The sequence below is a fragment of the Oryctolagus cuniculus genome, chromosome 3 (genome assembly GCF_051225735.1).
Source record: "Oryctolagus cuniculus isolate XC-2025 breed Fujian yellow rabbit chromosome 3, ASM5122573v1, whole genome shotgun sequence".
In the NCBI taxonomy this organism is placed as follows: domain Eukaryota; kingdom Metazoa; phylum Chordata; class Mammalia; order Lagomorpha; family Leporidae; genus Oryctolagus; species Oryctolagus cuniculus.
Genome location: NC_142869.1, coordinates 48,621,268 through 48,635,874, shown reverse-complemented (window position 1 = coordinate 48,635,874; position 14,607 = coordinate 48,621,268). Strand labels below are relative to the sequence as shown.

General features: G+C 41.3%; 1 protein-coding gene across 10 annotated transcripts in view; it reads right to left on the bottom strand.

Annotated features, from left to right (window-relative positions):
- Positions 1-14,607, bottom strand: part of LOC149127332 (uncharacterized) — a 304,837-nt gene that overhangs the window by 227,301 nt on the left and 62,929 nt on the right. For 2 of the 10 annotated variants that reach the window (XR_016232010.1, XM_089330164.1), the window contains exon 3: positions 11,687-12,022. The exons of the other annotated variants lie outside the window; for them this stretch is intronic. Coding sequence is in view for 1 of the 2 variants with exons in the window: in XM_089330164.1 (XP_089186290.1) it covers positions 11,789-12,022 (234 nt within the window). In the remaining variant the exon portion in view is untranslated. Of the gene's footprint in view, positions 1-11,686; positions 12,023-14,607 lie in introns of those variants that run through there. 10 annotated transcript variants of the gene reach the window in all.

The following is a 14,607-nucleotide window of genomic DNA, read 5'->3' as shown; positions in this document are numbered from 1 at the left end:
GGATGCTCCTCTTCTGATCCAGCTCTCTGCTGTGGCCTGGGAAAGCAGCAGAAGATGGCCCAAATGCTTGGGCCCCTGCACCTGCGTGGAAGACCCAGAAGAAGCTCCTGGCTTCAGATGGGTGCAGTTCTAGCCATTGCAGCCAGCTGGGGAGTGAACCAGCAAATGGAAGACCTCTCTCTCTCTCTCTCTGCCTCTCCTCTCTCTGTGTAACTCTGACTTTCGAATAATTAAATAAATCTGAAAAAAAAAAGATAGACTAGGTTATATGGTACACTAGCAAACAACCCTCAAATCTCAGCAGCTCACAGTGACAAAGGCAAAGCTGGTGCTGTCTGTGCATTGTGGGTGGGCTATGGTTCTATCTGATTTCATCTTCATTCTCAAACTCAGGCTGGACTATCACTGAGGGGGAAGGGAGCAAGGCAAACCATACACTGGAACTGAACTCTGCTGCCTGAGAGAAGGAACAAAATTGTTGTAGTGAAGCCAAGTGGACTACTAAAGAACTATATCAATTTGTTATTGAACATTGGTATCTTGTATTTCAATAGGCAGAGCAAGTTACAGACAAATCTGATGTCAGTAGAGTGGGGAAATATGATCCTCCCATGGGGAGGGGAGGCAAACTATTTGTGGACAGGTGGTGTGGGGATGGCAGAATTTAATCTGAAGCTGGTGTCACAGTGATTGGTCCATCTCAGACCCATCAGGAGGAAGGTTGGGCAAAGAGTTGACCTTACTCTTGCTTTAACTAATATGGAGCTGCAGCAGTCATTTTCCTACCACAAGGAAAGAGTGCGATCAAAGTTGGCACATGCAGGAAGGCAGAATCAAGAGAAGAGCAGCCTTAGCACCAGGGACCCCATACATCTTTGCAATGGCTCACCCTGAGGGTGGCCCAACCTCTGAACTTTCCAGGGATGGAGCCCAATAAATTCTCTTAGGCTTAACACAGTTTGCATAAAATCTTTCATTTCTTCTATTTCTAACATATAATATTAAAATCCACAGCCTATTACAAGTGATATGCATGTGTATTTTTTAAATGTGCTTAATTTTGTGTAAATACATCATAGCAAAATTATGTAAAATGTTTTCAAAATTTGAGAGGCAAAAAGAGAGAGAGAAAATGAAAATGCTACCTCTTATCCATTGGTCCACTCTGCAATAGCTGGGACTGGGCTGGGCTGAAGCTAGGAGGTAGGAAATCAATCCCAGTCTCCCACATGGGATGGCAGGAACCCAACTACTTAAGCCATCACTGTTGTGTCCTGGGCTCGCTTTGCAGGAAGCTGCCGTCAGGTATCAAACAAAGGCATCCCAATATGGGATACAGATGTGTTGACCACTAGGCTAAATGCTAAATGCTTGCACCATGGAAATTCTTAAAAATAATGAAGAAAGGACCCATATCATACTACCCTAATACATCACCCATTACCAGGTTTCTTCATACCCTTCCAGAGCCTCCCACACCTACCATGCACATTGCTTTTTTTTATGTATTTATTTTATTTTATTTTTTTACATGCAGAGTAGACAGTGAGAGAGAGAGAGAGAAACAGAGAGAAAGGTCTTCCTTTGCCGTTGGTTCACCCTCCAATGGCCGCCACGGCCTGCGTGCTGCAGTCGGCGCACCGCGCTGATCTGATGGCAGGAGCCAGGTGCTTCTCCTGGTCTCCCATGCGGGTGCAGGGCCCAAGCACTTGGGCCATCCTCCACTGCACTCCTGGGCCACAGCAGAGAGCTGGCCTGGAAGAGGGGCAACCGGGACAGGATCCGGCGCCCCGACCGGGACTAGAACCTGGTGTGCTGGCGCCGCAAGGCGGAGGATTAGCCTAGTGAGCTGCAGCACCGGCTGTAATAATGAATTCTGATTTAGGATAATATTTGGAATAACAGTAGAGAACACGACTTCTGGAAGAAAGCTAGTAGGATGGGGATGTGCAAACAGAAGGAAATGCCATTGAGATAAGTCAACGGAGATTACAAGCAAAATTATCTTTTTGTTCTGAGATCCTCCACTGGCAAGCACTGTTCATGCAGATCTGGCTACTGTGCTCTGAGGAGGTTATGCTGAAGGGGTCCAGCTTCGTCACTTCCCAGAAAGTCTGTTTATTGCTCTGCCTGGGTCAGATGGCTCTGCAGGCCTGGCCTGCTCACTGGCCTCTGACGGCTGTCTGTCTCTGGTCCAGCATTCCTCAGAAACTGCATAGCTTGAGAACTTTCCAGCTAACTTGACATATTTCCCTTGCTAGCTTCAGATTCATGTGGATTTACATGTATTCATTCTAAATAATTAAATGGGGCTGATGTGATTATTCAAAAGCAGTGTCCAGCTGACTCTCCAAATCTATTTGCCTTTGTCAATTTCATTTAAGAACTGAAAGACCAGTGGGCCTTTGAATGCATGTTGAACTTTTTGGCCTCATTTTTCTTGGTCTGGAGGTATGGAGCTTCTGCTGTAAATCTTGAGGCTTGTTCCTCAGCTGAGGTCTCAAATACAATTTCTTGACAACTCTATTAGCAAAAGCATTTAACTTGCGCCTACAGGAGCATTAAAAGTAGAGCTGGATAGTTTGTTTAGTGGATCTCATTTCATAAATTAGGGAAACATTCCTTGGTAGGGTGTAGGCTGGTCCAGAACAAAGCATTTATATGTGGGAAACATCAGGGTGTGTATTAGCAATTTCTTAACAGAGAGCAAAAACTATGTCTGGATCTTCAAAAGATACCTAGAAAAAAACATCTCCTGATAGTGAAGCAGGCCAAGTCCTGGTTCATGGGGTGAGGCTCTGACACCTTAGAGACAATGGAGGTGCAGATCGTCCTCCAAGTGAAAGGATGGGCCACACCCATTTCTAAGAAATGGGGCCAAGGCTGGAGGCCCAGACAAAATTAGCCCCTGTGGGACCATCAGACCAAATGCAGTCCCTACTTGCAACCCTTACATAACCCCTACATAAATAGCAAGAGGTGCAATTGATCGCTTTGACTGCAATGACTGCTTAACATGTATCTTTGGCTAAATTGCATCCAAAGAATACAAAGAAATAGTTATGTATTTTTCTTTTTTTAATTAATTATTTATTTATTTTTTTGACAGGCAGAGTGGACAGTGAGAGAGAGAGACAGAGAGAAAGGTCTTCCTTTGCCGTTGGTTCACCCTCCAATGGCCGCCGCGGCCTGCGCGCTGCAGCCGGCACACCACGCTGATCCGATGGCAGGAGCCAGGTATTTATCCTGGTCTCCCATGGGGTGGAGGGCCCAAGCACTTGGACCATCCTCCACTGCACTCCCTGGCCACAGCAGAGAGCTGGCCTGGAAGAGGGGCAACCGGGACAGGATCCGGCGCCCCGACTGGGACTAGAACCTGGTGTGCCAGCGCCGCAAGGCGGAGGATTAGCCTAGTGAGCCGCGGCGCCGGCCTGTATTTTTTCTTACAAATTTTCAAAAGTTTTAATTTTTCAACCAGTGGTTTTAGCATTATTTTGGATACTGCTTCAGAGTCTTGTTTTATAGCATTCCTCTTCTAAAAAAAATTGCAGTATTATGCTAAGAACATTTATCCTCTATAATTCGAATTTGGAGTTATGCCAAAGCCTGTTATAGGATTTCATTTTGATACTTGATCCTGAATATGTAACACAGACCCACATATGCCTAATCTGTTCCAACAAATGCCAAACCTTCAAAGCAGCATTACACAAGTGACTGGCTTATAAAATCTTTGCTCCTTAGGTGATCCCAGGCCCCCAGAAGCGAAGCTCCCTGAGGGCAAGGCCAAGCCTGCAGTGTTCAATGGCTTCTCAAGCTTAGCAAGCCTGGAGCTGGCATAATGGATAACAAGTGCTCATGGATCCCTGTGTTCCTACAGTTACATTTACTGAAGAAAAGGTTAAGTATAAGCAGGATCACAAACAAATTCTGTAGGCTGAGAGGATGTGAATGATGTTCCTGCTTATTCCCACACGTGCTCAGCACATAAAGAAGACAGAGAGCTGTTTCAACAGAGAGACAAGAAGCAGACAATCCTAGGCCATGTTTTCTCTTGTCACAGTGCTCCAACTGCAGCGTATTGTCTGAGGTTTTCTTAAGGCTTCCCCCCTGCACTCCAGTTACCCCTGGAGGACATCACTGAAGGGTCAATCTGGCATTTCCCTTCTCTGAAACTGCCCGGAGCCTCGTGGAAATGAAATTCTTGGGCTTTCAGTTCCCATTTGATAAAAGCTCCATGTACATCAAGTCTGACAGGCTATTTATTGCTTTTGGCAACAGGGCTAGTTCTGTGTGCCGGAATGGCAGATGAGGGAAACTGCAGCATTCGGGAGTGACAGCACACAGCAGCCTGGACTGGCAGGGAAAGGGTGACTCCAAGAGCCATGGGTGACCTGCCAGCACATCCCCCTACTCCATCTTCTAAGGGAGCCAGTGCCTTCCTCACTCATACTTCAGGATCTCAACCCCATTGCTTGCCAAAAAAAACAAAAAACAAAAAACAAAAAAAACAAACAAAAAAAAACCTTCTGTAAAGACTAAGGGAAGAGCCTGAGAATCATCCAGAATAGCTTGGTATGCAGAGAAAAGTAGTTGTATTACATAGCAATTACTCAGGGAGCTATACGGGTGAAGTCTCCAGTTTTACTTCTGAACAAAAATTTTACTTTAAAGTGGAAATATACAGTTTGAGTATCCCTTATCCAAAATGTTTGGGGCTAGCAGTGTTTCAGATTCTAGGTATTTTGGAACTGCAGCTGAGACCCAGGTCCCAACACAAAATTCCTTTCTGTCTCATAGACATTTTAAGCAAATAGGCTAATGGTAATTTTATACAAGACCTCACATGAAGTCAGGTGTGAGATTTTTTCCACTGGTGGTATCATGTCAGTACTTAGAAAGTTTGAGATTTTCAAGTATTTTAGAATTCAGATTTTTGGATTGGGCAAGGTCAACCTGTACTTGATACCTGTATTCTCATCAGTCCCCTGTAGCATGGGCACAACTGCATTAATTTATGTCATGCACAGATATTTTAAGGATTAACAGGTCCTTTTCAACTGTGGACTTCAAATCAAAACTGAACTGGAACCGAATGAAAGGTTCTTAAAATAACAGGCACACATATCTGTATATGTTAAACACAAAGCCATTTCTTTTCTTTGTTCTCTGCTAAGGCTTAAAAATGCTAAGCAATAGAACGTTTTCAACCCTACTATGTAACATTAGTTATTGACTGGGGAACTAATGCTCATATAAGACTTAGTAATTCCTTGCAGAATCTGATTCCTAAGGGAAAAGAGCTCTTTGGCTATTTTAGGCGGTGAGGTACATGTTCTCAGAGTGTGTCTACTGTCATAGCAACTGATTTACCACAGAAAAGCAAGCAAGTGTCTTAAGTCAGGGGTGCTTTTCCTTTCCCTTCATTTGGGGATCATGCTTGCCTCTTAGAGTTAAGCTTCATGACTCACACACCCATCACAGAAAATTTAATGGAATGAATAATTCGGTGGTGGTTTTTAAATTTCTGAAATGCCAGATTTAATGGATGTTCAGATGCTTTGGTTCAACACCTAAGGCTTTGAAATCATGCCAGAAAGCCAGAAACTCATGTGACGGATGAGCAGGAAAATAAACCCTATGAGTTCATGTAAATATACCGAGGATATTCAGATTCAGAAAACCCAGATTAGTCAGAAATTTAAGGCTCATCTGGATTACCTTCACTTTGTATCACACTGTGGTTAATCTGCTACCACAAGGGATTATAAACTACTTTATACATCCAAAAAAGCCAATGAAATGAACAACCCATGATCTAAAAAGAAGTCTTCCACATTTAGACACTGTATGATGGAGAAACAAGTCAATCGTTAGAGAGAAACTGTTTCAGACTCATAGTGAACAATGAAACAATAACAATAGGAATAATCTACAATGGTTATTGTATGAGAGTAAATTTTCAAAAAGGATTGCACTTCTATGCCAACACCTGACTTTTCTACACACACCAAATTTTTGTGCAAATTAGCCATAAACATTCACCTAATCAAAGTATTAGCCTTGGAGAAACATTCATAATTATCATCATCAATAGCAAAATAGAGAACGAGAAGGGGAAAAGAAAGGAAATCTCTCTCTCAATCTCTCTCTCTCTGCATATATATATATATATATATATTATATATACACACATATATATAAAGTTTGAAATAATTTATCTGAAGCCCCAGGCACCCAGAAGTATTTTGTCATTTATGACTTTTTGGGTCATGGGTTGACCATATAGTAAATATGCTATATCATACAAAATATACCTGTGGGGTTTGGGCAGCACCCTGTAATGAAACCAACTGATAATACTGCAGCAAATGTGTGAGTGTTCACACTAATTGTGATCAGTTAAATAGCTTCAAGTCAGCTAATGTCAGGTTTTGTTAACAAATGAGTTCAGATCTCGTCAGGATTTGATGACAAATAGATTATAAAAATCTATCATTTGTCAAATGTTTCTGGAGTTCAAAACTGGTGGGGCCGGCGCCGTGGCTCACTAGGCTAATCCTCCGCCTTGTGGCGCCGGCACACCGGGTTCTAGTCCCGGTTGGGGCACCGGATTCTGTCCCGGTTGCCCCTCTTCCAGGCCAGCTCTCTGCTGTGGCCAGGGAGTGCAGTGGAGGATGGCCCAAGTGCTTGGGCCCTGCACCCCATGGGAGACCAGGAGAAGTACCTGGCTCCTGCCTTCAGATCAGCGTGGTGTGCCGGCCACAGCGCGCTGGCCGCGGCGGCCATTGGAGGGTGAACCTATGGCAAAAGGAAGACCTTTCTCTCTGTCTCTCTCTCTCACTGTCCACTCTGCCTGTAAAAAAAAAAAAAAAAAAAAAAAGAAAGAAAGAAAAAGAAAAAAAAAGAAAACTGGTGGAACAGGAGTTGTTATCTTGCATGCTTTTGTCATGGCTGCCATACTTCTCTCTACATTAAACAGCTGAAAATATGCACAGCTCAAAATAGAAAACAGAGGAGAAAATAGAAAGGAGTAGTGGAGCTACAACAAGTTAGTAAGAGAAAAAAGAAATATTTGCGAACATTTGTCTTCCAGCAGAATATTCTTCATGTTTTTTTAAGAAATGAGCTGAGTAAATGGAAAAACTGACCTCTGATGTCGTGTGATAGTGATTATTGTGTGATGTTGGCACAAATCTGGAAAATTAGGACAAACCTTTACACAATAATGGGGCAAGAAGGTGAAACAGGGAATAATATTATATACATGGACTGTCTAGCCACCAAAGGTATTTATCATTAAAAGCCAAGCAAATGAAATTTACCAAAGGTTATCTGATCACTGAATGATTCAGGATTAGGCAGCAATCAGAAGCAGAGGAGATTCAGAGAGCTCTGCCCAGCAGTGTGAGCAGCAAGTATTCATAGGCCAAACACAAAATCAGGAAATCATTAGGTTGGCTATAGTGAGCCTGTGGGTTGTTTGGACATGGTATGATGAATTGGCTGCCTGTGATTGGCTGAAATTCAGCTGTTTGTTATACTCCTAAATTAAGTTTCAGTTTGTTTATGTACTGAGTTGGGTTACAGTTTGTGATTTAGGAATTCAAAATAGAGACAATCTCAGGCTAATGATCTGTTTATTTAACAGTATGACTGGGGCCGGTGCTGTGACATAGCATCCCATATGGGCGCTGGTTCGAGTCCCAGCTGCTCCACTTCCAATACAGCTCTCTACTATGGCCTGGGAAAGCAATAGAGATGGTCCAAGTACTTGGGCCCCTGCACCCAAGTGGGAGACCTGGAAGAAGCTCCTGGCTCCTGGCTTCAGATCGGCGCAGCTCTGGCCATTGCAGCCAATTGGGGAGTGAACTAGCAGATAGAAGACCTCTATCTCTCCATTTCCTTCTCTTTCTGTGTAACTCTGACTTTCAAATAAATAAATAAATCTTTAAAAAAAAGTATGATAACATGACAGATGTATTTGTGGAGAGGCAGAGCAAGGCATTTGGTGTCAGTTGAAAGACATTCTGAGTTATGCTGAGTGAAATAAGCCAGTTCCAAAGGGATAAATATATGTTCTCCCTGATCGGTGACAACTAACTGAGCACCAAAAAGGAAACCTGTTAAAGTGAAATGAACACTATGAGAAATGGCGACTTGATCAGCCCTTGCCCTGACTGTTGATGAACAACTTAATACATTATCCCTCTTAGTATTTTTTTTTTGGTTGTTCTACTTAATACTATTGGTTGAATTCTGTAATTAATACACAGTTATTATTAAGTGTTGAAACTTAACTGAAAAGTGATCGCTGTTAAATATAAGAGTGGGAATAAGAGAGGGAAGAGATGTGCAATTCGGGACATGCTCAATCAGACTTTCCCCAAATGGTAGAGTTAGAAACATACCAGGGGATTCCAATTCAATCCCATCAAGGTGGCATGTACCAATGCCATCTCACTAGTCCAAGTGATCAATTTCTGTTCACAATTGATCATAATGAAAGGACTAAGAGCCAAAGGGATCACACAAACAAGACTAGTGTCTGAAAATACTAACTGATAGAATAAAAAAAAGGGAGAGAACGATCCAACATGGGAAGTGGGATACACAGCAAACTCAAAGAATGATGGATGTCCTAAACAGCACTCTGGCCTCAGAATCAGCCCTTAAGGCATTTGAATTTGGCTGAAAAGCCCAAGAGAGTATTTCAGGCATGGAAAGCCAAGACACTCTGGCAAAAAAAAGGGGGGAGGGATGACCTAAATGAAAGATCTCTGCGAGTGAGATCCCAGTGGAAAGAACAGGTCATCAAAGAAGGAGGTACCTTTCTCTGAAGGGAGGAGAGAACTTCCACTTTGACTATAACCTTGTCTAAATATGATCAGAGTCGGCAAACTCAAAAGGCTTCCTTGGCCTTGGCAACTCGTGACAAGAGCCTAGGGTGATTACTGATGCCATAAACCAGAGTGTCAATTTGTTAAGTCAACAACAGGAGTCACTGTGCACTTACTCCTCATGTAGGATCTCTGTCCTTAATGTGCTGTACATTGAGATTTAATGCTATAATGAGTACTCAAACAGTATATTTCACTTTGTGTTTCTGTGTGGGTGCAAACTGTTGAAATCTTTACTTAATATATGTTAAATTGATCTTCTGTATATGAAGAGAATTGAAAATGAATCTTGATGTGAATGGAAGCGGAGAGGGAGTAGGAGAAGGGAGGGTTGTGGGTGGGAGGGAAGTTATGGGGGGAAAGCCATTGCAATCCATAAGCTGTACTTTGGAAATTTATATTCATTAAATAAAAGTTAAAAAAAAAAAAAAAGAAAGACATTCTAAGTTGAAATCCTGGCTCCTCTATTTGCTTAACTTTTCTAAGCCTCAGTTTTATCATCTGTGAAGTGGAGTTATATCATAGGGTTGTTGGGAGGCATGAATAAAAAAACTGTAAAACACTTAGCATGGTTCTTGGTGTCTAGTTAGTGAAATGGAAGGTGGGGGACTGAAAGAAAGGAAGGAAGGATGAAGAGTTGCTATTGTTATAAATGGTGAAGATAAAAATAGCCCCTCATCCGGCATGTTGAATCCACATCAGTGGTGGATTACTGAGAAATGGAAATTTTCTCTACCACTAATAAGACTCTGAAGAGGCCACACTCAAGAGAAAACCAGTTTGGAGGTGTCTCTTGAGTAGGAATCTTGCTTCAGTTGTGCTTGTCATAAGAAAGGGACTTTTTCATGGTGGCGGTTGTTCAGATAAACTAACTTTTCCACTGTGGCTTACTGCTCTAAACTTTCCACTTAGTTTTGTTGTGATAGTAAGTCAACCCATTTACAATTTCCCAGAATTCTGTCATGTCTGGGTTCAGAATACTATTTGTTTTCTTCTACAGTTTTCAGAATTAATCTTATTTCTTGGTTGTCAAATCTCACATCCTTCTCTATAGTGAATTTGGGGGATTCTCTTTTTCTTTCACCATAAAGCTACATGCCTGAAAGATAGCCAGACTTTATTCTTCATTTTCATTGCAAAACCCACTCAAATATTTTTTTAAAAATTTAAACCCAAATAACACAGTTGTATTTGTGCAGGCATGCTCACACATGCATGTGAAGTAAACAAGCAAAATGCAAAAATCTACCATGGACTTTCATAGTTTCATCACCTAAATCCCACTTTTCAGAGATAATTGATATTCTCCATTAGGGCGATACTCTTCCAAATGGCATTATAGATAAACACAAATATTCAAATCCCATGTTTTAAAAAGAAATTTGTTGTCAATTTAGCAAAAAAAAATTATATTACTGATCTGAAGCTTGGTTTTTCCCTCTTTCATGGTCGATACACCATTGACATAATCTCATATTGTTACAGATGCATCATTCCCTTTCCTCTGAAATAAACTGTAATCTTTATGCACAACTGGGGGTAGTCATTCATCTCATTCACTCAAGTAATATTTATGGATTCTCAGAATGAGGAAAATATGTACTAGTTGCTACGGAGATTGTAAAGTCTTAAGAGACATGATTGTTGACCTCCAGATGTTTATTATGGTCTGGAAAGACAAATAAGATGGGATGCATGCAATGATGATACTCAGAAGTACAGAATATATAAACCTAGATTTTGGTGCCACTGTGGGTCAGAAGAAAGTAAATTAACCTGTGGAATGACTGATCAGGAAGAATTTTAGGAGATTTTGGATTTGAATGGGGTTTGCAGAGATTGGTTGGATTCCAAATAACGTAAAAGAAGGAAAGAAAATAACTTCAGCCAAATCTCTGAGGGAAGAAAAAATAGGGCATACTTAAAAAGGGTCACCTTATTTCATTCCATTCAAAGGCATAAAACATTTGGACCTCAGGGGTGTTACAAAATGAGGAGAAAATACAAGTAAAACCAAGAAAACATAGTGCTTAGTCAATTTGGACTAGTAGGTAGAACTGATAGACAAATCTAGAAAAGTAAATAGGAACTAGAACATTGAGAGTCTTGGAGGCCAGGATAAATCTAAAATTTACTGTTTTGATGCTTTTTCAGATCTTTCTTCTGGAAACTAGGATGAAATCAGGCAACTTAATCTTGAAACAGAAGTGCACATTATGGAGTCCTTATTAAAACTATGCCTTTAAAATTACTGGTCTATTTTGATGGGCCCTCCCATTTCAATCTGATTGTCTTCCATAAAGAAATAAATGTTGTTAAGTACCAATTTACTCAACCTGTCCAGTACTGATACCTGTTCTGACTTGGATACCATCTAAATCTCACAATGTGGTAGACTTTCTAGGGCTCTCTCCCCCACTTGCCAGACATCATAAGATTTAATTTTTTTGGACTACCAGCCATTTAAAATAAACATCACCACACAGCTAAGATATCTGCATCCCACATCACAGTGTCTGGGTTCGATTCCCAGCTCTGGTTCCTGATTCCAGCTTCCTGCTAGTGAAGACTCCGAGAAACAGCAGTGAGAGCTAAAGTAATTTGAGTCCAGCCATCCACAAGGAACATCTACACTGCATTCCCAGCTTTGGCCTGGCCCAACTCTAGCTGTTGCTGGTATTTGTGGAGTGAACCAGCAAATGGGAGTTCTCGTTCTCTTTCTCTTCTCTTCTCTTCTCTTCTCTTCTCTTCTCTTCTCTTCTCTTCTCTTCTCTTCTCTTCTCTTCTTCTCCTCTCCTCTCCTCTCCTCTCCTCTCCTCTCCTCTCCTCTCCTCTCCTCTCTTCTCTCTCTCTGTGTATGTATCTGTCTGTCTTTGTGTCTCAAATAATTAAGAAATTAAATATATATATATATATATCACCTGTATGTCACCTGCTGTTGCTTTGGCCTTGTTTCTGGGTTGTGGTTGCAGTTTCCTGCTTGGCTTGCTGAGCACTGATTTCTTGAAATCCCCATATCTTTCCTTGACACCTAGGTGACTTTTCCCCGCTGCACTTTGACATAAAGCAGAACTGCTTACAAATGATCTTTTCCTCGCTATGAGCATCTTCATAGTTATGTCCTAAAATTAAAAAGAAAATGTTGATTTTTCATATCTCCTGATGTTGCTGAGGGCAGCTATGATGAGATGCTGTTGTGGACTCAGAAATATGCTAAATATCCACCACAGAAAATGTCCTGTAATGAACACACATGAAAAAAACCTCTATTTCAGTCTTAGAATTAGGCATGAGACTCCATTGTCATTTAGGATTTTTAGTGTTATTAAGAATGAATTGCTTTACAATTATGAAATATGCTTCTTTATTCCTGATAGGATTCCTTCTTCTGAAATCTACTTTGCTTTTAATAAAGCTATTCTATACAACGTCCCAGTGTGCAGACCTTCTTGTAGTCCTGTCTCACATTCTACTATAGCAGAAGTGATGTTATTCAGGGATTGGTTATAAAAAACTATGCCTTCTGTCCTAAGTTCTCTCTCTCTTTCTCAGTTGACTTCCTCTTGGGGGAGTCATGTCATGATCAGTCCTGTGGAGAACCCAGGTAGCAAGGAGCTGAAGCACCCTGCCAACCACCACGCTGTGGCTTTACATGCAGATCCTCCAGACCCCACCACACTTGACAGTTAGGTTGTGAGTGAGAAATCCCAGCAATGCCACCCTAGAATCCCAGAAGGGATGAGATAAGAAACACTGTTAGGATAGATTTGGGATCATCTATTATACAGCAACTGGTAACTTAGACATCCAGCTTTCTTCTTATCAGTCTATTCATGGTGTTTAGATAGTCCCAAGAACGCCCCAAGTTCAGTGATTGGCCAGGACTCACAAGACTCAAGGGAAGTCGAATTCACATCGCAAGCTTATTATAGGCTGGGAAACAGAGTAAAGCACCAGGACAAATACTTGCACTGGGCAGAGTGCAGGGAAACAGGCTCCAGAGTCCTTCCTCCTAAGAGCCCACTCAGGATACGCTTTCTCTCTGGCAGTGAATGGCAGAAACATGTGGGAAATGTCTCTGTCCAGGGGACCCTGTTGGAGTCTCTGTGCCCATGGCTCTTCGGTGTGCTGGTCACATGAGCATTCCTTGCTATGCAACCAGCTGCAGCAACTGAAACTCAAGAACCCCCCAAATGAAGCCAGGTGCACATCATTAATCTTAATATTTATGCAAAATAACCTGACAAGCTGGTACAGCACAGCACATCGCTCCAGGTGAGTGCAACAAAATCATCAATCCCTGCCATCCAGGAGCCACATTCCCAAGGTTGGTCAAGGGTCAGTCATGGTTCCAGGTTCTTTTGGAGACATGCAAGAATAAGCAACCTTTTGTGCTCTATGGATGCTTTCCTCACAAAAGGTGGCCACAGCCAGCACTGGCTGTCAAATAGTAAATGAATGAGGCTTCTTATAATTCCAGCCTCCAGACTTCAGGCTTTCTAGCTTAACCTCCAGCGTGAAACAGAAAGAAGCATTCCCTATTGTATCCTGCCAGAATTCCTACTCACAGAAACCAAAGTAAGAAATGATTACTATTTGAAGCCACCAACTTTTGGTGTAGTTTTTAAGTGTAGGAATAGATAATATTTTCCTATCCTTTGCAAGACTGGTAATTTTTTGAATTATCAGTGTGAATTTTATATTTTAGGGCACTGTTCTATTTCAATAAATAGTATTTGGGGTCATTGCTAGCTGAATGAAAGAGTAAGATCCTTTTGAAGACTGCTTTTAAGATTGTTATGGTGGGTCCAGACAGCCTTGAGTGTTAATTTACCTCTGCTAATGAATTAATAATTTTCTCCACATTGCTTCAGAGATCAGCAGACTTTTTCTGTAATGGGACATACAGTAAATATTTTAGGCTTCGTAAGCCACAGAAACTTTCAGTTGCATATTTTTTCTTTGTTTTTAGAATTCTTTGAAAATATACAAATAATTCTGAGTTTTTTGACCGTTTGAGCATAGTCTATGACCTAGATTTGGCCTGTAGGTTATAGATTGCCAATGCCTAGTCCATCTGATGCTCTTGCTATTATGGTCTTTCCACTCTGGCTGAAAGGACGAAGAACTTCTAGACTTGTACAAGTTCCAAAGTTGTTTCTATCTACTGGTTCTCATGGTTCTTTCCTTGCTTTGGTGGGTTTCTTGTGATACTCTTGAAAATCAGTCATCAGGAAAAAAAAATAGAGAAGCTTGAAAATAGGAACTACAAAGTTAGTAACTGCTTGGTCAGGGTTAATGACACTCTTTCATTACTCAAAATATAAAAGAGAAATAAAGGAAAGATGGGAAAACATCAAAAAGGAAAAATTGTGATGCCTCTGTTTTGATTTATTTACCTCTTGACTTCTATCTAAAGAATAATATGTAATCCTTGTGGAATTCTTGTCTCTATATGGATATGCACAATAAAACCATTTGTTCACAATAAAAAAAAAAGAAAAAAGAAAATCAGTCATCAGTGAAAGACCTGAATGATTTCTTGGTAGATTTCCAGGGGGTTTGATTGTTCGTTCATTCGTTCGTTCTCTCTCTCTCTCTCTCTCTCTCTCTCCTGCTATAAATTCTACCTACCTTAGCCCCACTGGACTCTGGGCTCTCTCCTCTCTTCTCAGTGTGACTGGGGATTCTGTTTGGGTTTCTCCTT